We start from the raw sequence: 11,569 nt of genomic DNA, 5'->3' as shown, positions 1-11,569 counted from the left end.
CATGCTTTGTTAATTACGTTGAATAGAAGATGTCCCTTTGGGGGTATGGTCGTACTTCATAGTAGGAGACTTTTTACTCAGTTGGAGAATGTGGATCAGGCTAAGTTTGAGGTTCTGTTATGGGCATTTGAAAGCATGTCTTCTCATCATCAGTCCCATGTTATTTTCGCTATGTCTGATTCATCTGTGGTGGATATGTTGAACAATCCAAGAAGATGGCCAGTATTCTATCATCAGTCGTTTGTTTTGCTGGCCAGGTTAGATAGGATTAAGGAGTGGAAATTTGTTTTTGAGCTACAAGCAGCTAACAGTGTAGCCTTCTTCATTGCTGAAAGTGCTACTCATCATGTGTTTGGACAATCTTATGTCGCTCGTGGTGCTCCTTTGTGGTTAGGAGAGTTCTTTGATTTTGAGAAATCCTTAGCCTCTGGTTAGCTTGGGTAGTTGGGATCCATTTTGGTTGTATAAGAGTTATTGGTTGGTTTTTGGTGCAGGTTTTAAGCAGTTTCAGTTGTTTGGAACTGTTTATGTTGCCTTTTACCTGTTTAATAGTTGTATCTCAAACGTTGTCCACTTTTTAATGTCCCTTTGTTGGTGCACAAAGAAAAAGGAGATGTCACGTGTCATGATAACTACCAAACCATATAAACAGAGATTGTCCTATAAAGTATTTATGATTCCTTACATAATTTTTTTTTTTTTGTGTTTTCAGTTTCAAGCTTTACTAATTACGTGACAATTCCATTCATACTTTAAAGAACTTTTTCCTTGGCCCCTCCCTCATACATCTAACAAGTAGCAATAACAAAAAGGCAAAAAGAGAGTCCAGGTGTCTTCACATAATCAAAAATTTGGAACCATTGTGTAATGAAAGTATGAATTTAAGAATTTATTAAGTATCGGTTTGCAGCTTTATTAGGATCCAACTCTTCATATTACACAACCACTCAACACTTCAACACTTATATAGTAGTACTTAACATGTCAATATTTAATAGCGTCAACAGCCATTACTACGGTAGAAATCAATTGTTGCTGACCATTGTTGTGCTACCCTAAGCAGGGAAATTTCGTTCTTAAAAATGTTACTTATGAAATTTCTCAAGTAGGGTAGAATCATAAATTAAGAAGCTTTAAATGGGATAGTTAGGGCATCTGTATCGCGCGGTTGTTAGCGCGTCCTTAGCATAATAGGTAACTAATTTAAATCAATTTAAATCAATAATACAGAAAACGTTAGCTCAGGTATGTTAATTAAAAAGTTTTAAGTTTGTGTCCTTAGCTGCACGTGTCACAGAGAGAGGGGAAGGAGTGTTCGGTGTTGGGAAAGTCTTCCATCTCTCTCAACGAAATCATTCGCATCGTCTCCCATCTCTCTCGACGGTTTCCCTCCACCGAGCTCTCGACCGCGGACTCCGTCGAACCTGATGTGCCCCAGTCCATGGACCAGACTGATCAGAACGCTCCAGACGTCCCAGTTGAGGTTCATCCTTCCGATCAGATCAGACAGACCAATCGGGCTGTGTACCGTCTCGATCCACTTACATCCGGAATGAAGCTTCGACCAAGTCCACGTCCTGAAGACCAATCTGACCGAACCAGTACGCGACCTTCCCAGCCATCTCGACAAGCCAAAGCCAACAGCCGAGCCAGACTTGAATTTGATCATGCCAGACTTGACAAGGAACATGCCAGACTTGACAAGGAACATGCCAGACTTGACTTGGATCATGCCAGACTTGAGAAAGATCATGCCAGACTTGACTTGGATCATGAGGTTTCACAAAATGATCGAGACTTCTCTCTTTTGGCTCGATTGGCTCGTACCGCATGTACCAACGACCGTGTTGATGATCTCTCTACCTTGTTCGATCCGATCATGGACTTTTCCTTTGGAAATTTCTCTAAGGCAAGGATCCTCAAGCTATCAGAAGACTTGGGCTTTGTTGGAACGCAACTTGTCCGATCAGAACGTCCCGCGGCCCTTGCTGATCGTCCCGCATATGTGCTGATCCTTACCGCTTTGGACTTAGCCGGTTCGGATGCATCTGGACAGAAGCCGAACGGTCACTTTGACTAGCTTTCTCTCTTTATTTCTGTGTATTGACTAGATCTAGATCTAGATCTAGTTTTCTATTTAATTCCTAGATCTACAAAACTCTATAAGTATGAAACTCTTTCATTTTAATAAATCAGAAATCGATTTTGTCAAAAGCTTTTGAGTTAAACTCTTTGTTCTTCGTTTAAGAACTTGTCTTGTTTCTTGGTGAGTCATATCCAAGTAAACACTTCCTCAAATCGTTGGCCTTGTGAGTCATATCAAGCAACGACGAGAGATCCTTCACTTGGTGGTCTTGTGAGTCATATCAAGCACCATTTGGAGTCGGGAATATCGAAGGCCTTTCCGCAACCTTCGTGCGACCCTTCAATCCATTCAGTTCTCCATCCGGAGTTCATATCCAAATCTGATCCATTCGAGTGAACCGATCTTAGGGTCCTTCAAGTGGTATCAGAGCCACTCGTTTGGTATCTTCTAAATCTTTCATCTTTCTCATCTTCCATTTCTTCATAAACACTCTTCATCTATCTATCTTGAATCCGGGCCCCTCATTACCATCCTCAATCTATAAAAAAAAAAAAAGATCTATCAAAAAAAAAAAAGGAAATTCGAAAAGTTTTTCATTTGGGGATTGGTGGTGGAAGAGAAAGCCTGCTGGCTGAGGAGAAATCCAGCCTTTGAGGTGGTTAAAACGGATTCCCAAAACAAAAAATCTCTTATCTCTCTCTTTTAAAATTCTCTTGTGTTTACTTGGATTTTGTCCATTGAGTTTCTTTGATTTGTTCTTCTTAGAACTTTGAGTGAAAACTTGTTGTGTGACCATCAAAATTCTGAGAGAAACACGTGTGTGGGTGAGGATCAAACACTTGAGAGAGTGAGGATTTTTATCTAACGTTTTTTGTTTAAGAAATTTCAGGAACCATGAGTAGTGATGATGAACGGAACCGTCCCGAAAACTCAGTTGCTGGATTGTCTAACCTTCAAATGCGTGCCTTGAATGATTCTATGTCTAACATGTTGAACGCAGGTTTAGATCAGATCCACCAGAGGCTTGATGAGATTCAGGCCAGCCAAGCTCCTTCTAGAGCCGGAGCAAGAAGAGACCATCCGCGTAGGAACACTCGGTCCGACAATGAGATCCGAGAGGAGGATGATCAAGAGGACGAGGCCAGATCAGCATACCGTCCAAGAAGAGGTCCTAGAACCCGAGATCCAGGTGATGTCAATCCTTTTGCTAGAAATGAACGTACTAATGATAGCTTAAGTGGACTGAAACTAAAAATTCCACCTTTTGAGGGTAAAAATGATCCTGATGTTTTTCTTGAATGGGAAAGAAAAATTGAACATGTCTTTGATTGTCAAAACTTTTCTGAACTTAAGAAAGTTAGACTAGCTGTTACTGAATTCTCAGGCTATGCTATTAATTGGTATGATCAAGTTGTGACCCACAGGAGGAGAACAGGTGAGAGACCGATTGAGACATGGGATGAGTTTTCCATGCTGATGAGGAGACGATTTGTTCCTGCTCATTATCACCGAGACCTCCACCAGAAACTCAGACGCTTGCTTCAAGGCACTAAGTCCGTGGAAGACTACCACCAGGAGATGGAAACTTTGATGATCAAGGCTGATGTAGACGAGCCCATGGACGCCACTATGGCTAGGTTCCTCTCTGGCCTTAACCGAGACATCCAAGACCGCATGGAGCTTCAAGAGTATGGTAGTGTGGAACAGATGCTACACAAGGCCATCTTGATTGAACAACAAGTTAAGAGGAAGAGTTTCTCAAAGTCGGCCATTACCTCTAAACCGACCTACTCTCCCAAACCGGCTTTTGCTACTAAGCCAAGCTACCAAGACAACGGTAAGTCTTCTTCGACAACACATAATGCTTTTAAAACTGATGTCCTTGCTCGTGATGACAAAGGAAAGGCAGTTGATGCTTCTGGCCGAGCAAGAGACATTAGGTGCTTCAAATGTCAAGGTCTAGGACACTTTGCCAAAAACTGTCCCAACCAACGAGTGATGATTCTCATGGAGAATGGAGAAGTTGAATCTGAGGATGAGCAGGAGAACAAAGAAGATCTTGGTCCGATCTTTGATGAAGAGGACGAGTCCTTTGGATATCCGCATCACGGGCCACTACTCGTTGCTAGGAAAGGCATGGTCGAGTCTATTTTCGATGAAACGGACGGCCGCTTGGTCGATGGTTCTATCCCAGCCTTTGATGATGAGTCCGACCTGATCTATGATGAGGAGCATTGCTTCGACTATCCAGCTCATGGTACTCTACTTGTCACAAGAAGAACTCTAAGTGTCCAACCCAAAAACAATGAAAAGGAACAAAGGGAGAATCTCTTTCATTCTCGATGTTTAGTTTCTGAAAAGGTTTGCTCTTTGATTATTGATGGAGGGAGTTGTACTAATGTTGCTAGTGACACTCTTGTCAGGAAACTAGGACTTGCTACTCGGCCTCTCTCTCGTCCTTTCAGGTTGGAATGGCTAAACGAGGCTGGAGAACAGTATGTGAAAGAGCAAGTCACTGTCCCTATTACCATTGGCCGATATGAGGACGAGGTCGTTTGCAACGTTCTTCCTACGGACGCATGCCATATTCTCTTGGGCCGGCCATGGCAATTTGATAAGAGAGCTGTGCATGATGGCTTCACCAACCGACACTCCTTTGATCATAAAGGGAAGAAGATCACGCTTGTTCCTTTGACACCTCTGGAGGTTCATCAAGATCAGATCCAGCTCAAGAGGAACTGTGACAAGGATTCCAAGCCAGATGAACTTGAATCATCCCAACGGAACTCCAATTTCTATATCAAACAAAGTCAGGTCAAGAGATCTCTTCACTCTCAAAAGCCATTTCTTTTACTTGTGTACAAAGAATCTCTTATGGCTTCTTCTGACCTTGCACCGGAGATTCTGAGTGAACTTTTAGATGTTTTGCAGAAGTATTCTGATGTTTTTCCAGATGAGAATCCTAAGGGATTGCCACCAGTACGAGGCATTGAGCATCAGATCGACCTTGTTCCTGGCGCGTCTCTACCAAACCGGCCAGCTTACCGTACCAATCCGGTGGAGACCAAGGAACTTCAGAAACAGATTGGTGACCTTCTTGAGAAAGGCTACATCCGGGAAAGCCTCAGTCCTTGTGCCGTTCCTGTCCTTCTCGTGCCCAAAAAGGATGGTTCTTGGCGCATGTGTGTGGACTGCCGTGCCATCAACAACATCACGGTAAAGTATAGGCATCCTATCCCTAGGCTAGACGACATGCTTGATGAGTTGCATGGATCATGTGTCTTTTCTAAAATTGATTTGAAAAGTGGCTATCACCAGATTAGGATGAAGGAAGGTGATGAGTGGAAAACCGCATTTAAAACCAAGTTAGGATTGTATGAATGGCTTGTTATGCCATTTGGTCTTACTAATGCACCTAGAACTTTCATGCGTTTGATGAATCATGTCTTGAGATCATTCATAGGTCATTTTGTTGTTGTCTACTTTGATGACATTCTTGTCTATAGCAAAAACCTTGAAGATCATAAGATGCATCTAAAATCTGTTCTTGAAGTTCTTAGAAAAGAAAAACTCTTTGCCAATCTTGGTAAATGCTCTTTTGGAACAGATCACGTGGTGTTCTTAGGTTTTGTTGTAGGTGCTGATGGACTTAGAGTGGACGAGGAGAAAATCAAAGCTATCCGAGACTGGTCGAGTCCTTCGACCGTGGGCGAGGTAAGAAGCTTTCATGGTCTGGCCGGTTTCTATAGACGGTTTGTTCCGGACTTCAGTTTCATTGCTGCTCCGCTGACTGAAGTGATCAAGAAGAACGTCGGTTTCAAATGGGAACAAGCCCAAGAAAAATCTTTTCAGATGTTAAAAGTGAAGTTGACTCATGCTCCTTTACTTGTACTTCCTGATTTTTCTAAAACTTTTGAGATTGAATGTGATGCTTCCGGAGTTGGGATTGGTGCTGTCTTAATGCAGGATAGGAAACCCATTGCTTACTTCAGTGAGAAGCTTGGAGGCGCCACACTCAACTACCCCACCTATGACCAGGAACTATATGCTTTGGTGAGAGCTCTCCAAACGTGGCAACACTATCTTTGGCCTAAGGAGTTTGTTATCCACACGGACCACCAGTCCTTGAGACATCTTAAGGGTCAACAGAAGCTGAACAAGAGACACGCACGTTGGGTTGAGTTCATTGAGACATTTCCTTATGTTATCAAGTACAAGCAAGGTAAGGAAAATGTTGTGGCTGATACTTTGTCCCGAAGGTATACTCTTCTCTCAGCCCTTGAAACTAAACTACTTGGTTTTGAATTTATCAAAGATTTGTATGTGACTGATCCGGATTTCAAAGAAATATTTCAGAAATGTTCCAAAGTGGCTTATGGAAAATACTATCAAAATTCTGGATTTTTGTTCTTTGATAACCGCTTGTGTGTGCCCCAATGTTCTTTGAGGGAGTTGTTTCTCAGGGAATCTCATGGAGGAGGTCTTATGGGACACTTTAGAGTCAAGAAGACATACAAGACAGCTTTTGATCAGTTCTACTGGCCAAGCTTGATGAAGGACGTTGAGAGGATTTGTAGCCGATGTGTGATCTGCAAGAAATCCAAAACCAAGACATCTAATCACTGTTTGTATTCGGCTCTACCCATTCCTTCTCATCCTTGGGTAGATATTTCTATGGATTTTGTTCTTGGTTTACCTAGGACTAAAACTGGCCGAGACTCCATCTTTGTGGTTGTGGATAGATTTTCGAAAATGGCTCACTTCATTCCATGTCATAAAACTGATGATGCTGTGCAAGTTGCTGAATTGTTCTTTAGGGAAATTTTTAGATTGCATGGAATGCCTAAGACCATTGTCTCTGATCGTGATGCTAAGTTCCTTAGCTATTTTTGGAAAACTTTATGGTCTAAATTAGGAACCAGATTGATGTTCTCTACGACTTGTCATCCACAAACTGATGGCCAAACAGAAGTAGTGAATAGAACTTTGTCCGCTTTGCTTAGATCATTGGTTAAGAAAAACCTCAAGCATTGGGAAGAATGTTTGCCTCATGTTGAGTTTGCTTATAACCATGCTATGCATTCTGCTACTAAGTTCTCACCTTTTGAAGTCGTTTATGGCTTTAATCCTTTATCTCCACTTGATCTTTTGCCTTTGCCTTTAAGTGAAAGAGTTAGCACAGATGGCAAGAGGAAAGCAGACACTATCAAAAAGCTGCATGAGCAGGTTCGTTCAAACATTAAAGCCAAAACCGAAGGGTACAAAAGATATGCCAACAAGAAGAGAAATGAGGTGATCTTTAAAGAGGGTGATCTTGTTTGGGTTCACTTGAGGAAAGAACGGTTTCCAGAAGAAAGAAAGTCGAAACTTATGCCTCGAGTTGATGGTCCTTTCCAGATTCTTAGGAAGATCAATGACAATGCTTATCAGCTTGACTTACAAGGTAAGTATGATATTTCTTCGAGTTTTAATGTGTCTGATCTTTCTCCTTTTCTTGTAGACGATCCAGATTTGTGGACAAATCCTTTTAAAGAAGGAGGGAATGATGTGCCCCAGTCCATGGACCAGACTGATCAGAACGCTCCAGACGTCCCAGTTGAGGTTCATCCTTCCGATCAGATCAGACAGACCAATCGGGCTGTGTACCGTCTCGATCCACTTACATCCGAAATGAAGCTTCGACCAAGTCCACGTCCTGAAGACCAATCTGACCGAACTAGTACGCGACCTTCCCAGCCATCTCGACAAGCCAAAGCCAACAGCCGAGCCAGACTTGAATTTGATCATGCCAGACTTGACAAGGAACATGCCAGACTTGATAAGGAACATGCCAGACTTGACTTGGATCATGCCAGACTTGAGAAAGATCATGCCAGACTTGACTTGGATCATGAGGTTTCACAAAATGATCGAGACTTCTCTCTTTTGGCTCGATTGGCTCGTACCGCATGTACCAACGACCGTGCTGATGATCTCTCTACCTTGTTCGATCCGATCATGGACTTTTCCTTTGGAAATTTCTCTAAGGCAAGGATCCTCAAGCTATCAGAAGACTTGGGCTTTGTTGGAACGCAACTTGTCTGATCAGAACGTCCCGCGGTCCTTGCTGATCGTCCCGCATATGTGCTGATCCTTACCGCTTTGGACTTAGCCGGTTCGGATGCATCTGGACAGAAGCCGAACGGTCACTTTGACTAGCTTTCTCTCTTTATTTCCGTGTATTGACTAGATCTAGATCTAGATCTAGTTTTCTATTTAATTCCTAGATCTACAAAACTCTATAAGTATGAAACTCTTTCATTTTAATAAATCAGAAATCGATTTTGTCAAAAGCTTTTGAGTTAAACTCTTTGTTCTTCGTTTAAGAACTTGTCTTGTTTCTTGGTGAGTCATATCCAAGTAAACACTTCCTCAAATCGTTGGCCTTGTGAGTCATATCAAGCAACGACGAGAGACCCTTCACTTGGTGGTCTTGTGAGTCATATCAAGCACCATTTGGAGTCGGGAATATCGAAGGCCTTTCCGCAACCTTCGTGCGACCCTTCAATCCATTCAGTTCTCCATCCGGAGTTCATATCCAAATCTGATCCATTCGAGTGAACCAATCTTAGGGTCCTTCAGAACCTTCCGGCGATCTGTCCCATCTCTCCCATCTCTCTGTCGATCCCAATGTGTCGCCCTCAATCCCTCGCCCTAAATCTCTCCAATGAAGCTCTCCAACCAATATTTTGGTCCTACCAATAATCTTTCTTTTTCTAATTGTCCTTAGCTAAATCTCTTAACATTACAAAAACAATAAATTAATCTAATGACCAATTTTTTGGTCCTAGCTATGCGGATGCCCTTACTATTTCGTCCCTTTATTACAATGACATATCAACCATCTTGCCAACCCCACAAGAAACAAGTACACAAGTGACTTGAATTAGACTTCCAACTACATCACGAGAACCCACACACACATGATGCTTAGCATCTCCAACTGAGAGATTATACCAAGCTTTACCAAAACGAAAGAATACTTTTGACAAAGACAAGCACATACAGTTTCTTCTTTTTTTTGCTTAATATCTTTTCGCCCAGAAAATATAATTAAAAAGATTAAGGGTATTAAGAACACACAGGACCGCATAGAACAGCTCGAGCCTGGAGCCGTTAGCATCTTTTCCGTCGAGCCATCCCGTGACCGCTTTAGTGACATCCACAAGAAGCGAACTTAGGAAGAAACCTAATGAGGTAGAGAACCACCCCAACGCCGTGCTGATGGTCTTCATACTCGCCGGAGATTCTCTATAGAAGAACTCTAACATTCCTCCAAGAGTCAACATATCCGAGAAACTCAGCAAGACATACAGAAACTCTAACCAGAACACAGAGATTTTGATGTTGTTGTGAACCGCCTCGTGTTTTCTCTTGGCCTCCACGATGGATGCTATCGCCATTGAAACAGAGGTGAGAGCTAGGCCTGCTCCTATGCGTTTCAAATTGAAGCTCGTTGACCTTTCGTTATTGCTTGATGAGATTCTTTTCCCAAATAGTTCGTAGAAAGCTATAGAAAAGAGCAAAAGTAAGAGAGCAATAGCGTTGAGAGAAGCGGGAGGAACCTCGAAGGACTGCGTGAGTTTTTTGTTCATCAACATGCCTTGTTGTACGGAGTAGGTTGATAGTTGTGCTAAGCAACAGTTCATTACAATTGTGCTCGCAAAAATTGGTAGGAGAGCTAGAAACGTTCTTGTTTCTTCAACATCTGTTGCTGAGATATTATTGTTGAGCTTCGCTTTATTTAAAAACCTGAAAATCAAATACCAATAACGGTCTTGAAGCTCTATTTTGTACTGAATCATTATTATGTTATAACGCATTTGAAGATCTTTCCATTGTCCTGCTTTTTATCTATGTACATACATACAGTTTGTCAATGGCAATCAAATTATTATACATAGGAATTGCATTTGTAAAGAAATTGCATATAAGCTAACTTGACGAGAAGTCCTAGTTTCACATCAATAATGGAGTTTTCATACTTGTCAAGCTTTCTATCTAATATAATGTAGTTTCCAAAAAAAAAAACAATCACATTAACCATATAATAAAAATTTAATTTTTTTGTATATGTTATATTTTGAATTTTTAAAAACGATTATAAATTACGAAAAACTGTTAAAAGTTTCACACTGAATATTGTGATCAATTGTTTAAATTTTTTGTTATAATAAGATACAAATGATCATAAAACCATAGATATTCAGATTAATATATATATTAAACTATACTCCATATAAAAATACATAAATATTTTAATTTAAAAATTTTCGTTGAACAACTATTGAGAGCTTAATATTCTAATTTCAAAATTTTCACTGAATTTTCAAGAAAGATTATAAATTATTAAAAATACATGAAGGTCACACACTATAAGTTTTGTTATTAATGGTTTATTCTTTTAAAAATAAAATACAAATTATCATAAAATCATATGATTAGGAAGTTTCATTTAATAGATAGTCATATTAAAATAATATTATATATATGTTAATATTATTTAAATTTAATTACATACCATATATAATAGAGAAAATAATTATTTAAATTTATTTAACACAAATGATTGTAAATAAAAAAAGTTATGTAACACAAATGATTTAAATTTATTTAACACAAATGATTTTAAATAAATTTATGTATTTGTGTCAATTTAATTATATATGTAACAATTAATAGTTTTTTTAATTATTATATATATATTTATTAATTTGTTTCACAATATGTAAAAATGTTAAACAAATAATAATATGTAAAAATAATTTGTATATCAAATGTTCATTATCCGCAAGGCGGAAATCTTAAACTAGTTAGTTGTTAAGGTAATATACGATTATTAATGCAAATTAACCCAGTGGTAGAACGTTAACTTTGACATCGTGGCCTTAATTTTAAGATGCTACTTAATATTTTAACTTCTTAGATTACCTCCAACGACAGGTTTTTATAGGAGTATTTGTTAGAATTTAAATTATAAAAAAAAAGTGGAAAGAGAAGAAATAAAGTATCGGATTTACGGGCTTATTAGAAATCTACCTTAGACTTCTTTCCCTATGTGTCACTTTCTAACCCACTAATATTTCATTTGAAGACAAAAATTAAAACAGAAAATTAAAATATTATTTATACGTGTAAACTAGTTGATGTTCCGCCCCTTGTGCGTATTAAAATATCTAACAATTTTTTTTCTAAATTTTATTTTTATAAAATAATTATAATTAAATTAGACAAAACAATTAAATTTTATAAATTATAAATTTCATTATTCATATTGGTAATCAATGTATTAAACTATGTTCTTTTTTTTTTACAGTTTTGTTTATGTGATGTAGATTTTGGATCAAAATATTTTCTATATTAATAAATAAATTAGGAAATTTGTATTTAAAATTAACACATATTGTATTTGGACTGAAAAAAAATCATGTGGTACTGAAAAGA

At 39.2% G+C, this 11,569-nt stretch overlaps 1 protein-coding gene across 1 annotated transcript; it reads right to left on the bottom strand.

The window, feature by feature from the left end:
* Positions 1 to 9,150: 9,150 nt before the first annotated feature.
* Positions 9,151 to 9,930, bottom strand: LOC106435914 (protein NRT1/ PTR FAMILY 4.1-like). Its single transcript, XM_013876849.1, has one exon. It carries the CDS (start codon positions 9,928 to 9,930, stop codon positions 9,151 to 9,153), a length of 780 nt encoding a protein of 259 aa, XP_013732303.1.
* Positions 9,931 to 11,569: the final 1,639 nt, after the last annotated feature.

The sequence above is a fragment of the Brassica napus genome, chromosome C3 (assembly GCF_020379485.1).
Source record: "Brassica napus cultivar Da-Ae chromosome C3, Da-Ae, whole genome shotgun sequence".
Lineage (NCBI taxonomy): Eukaryota > Viridiplantae > Streptophyta > Magnoliopsida > Brassicales > Brassicaceae > Brassica > Brassica napus.
The sequence above is the reverse complement of the archived record's forward strand: the minus strand, read 5'-3'. Positions and strand labels throughout refer to the sequence as shown.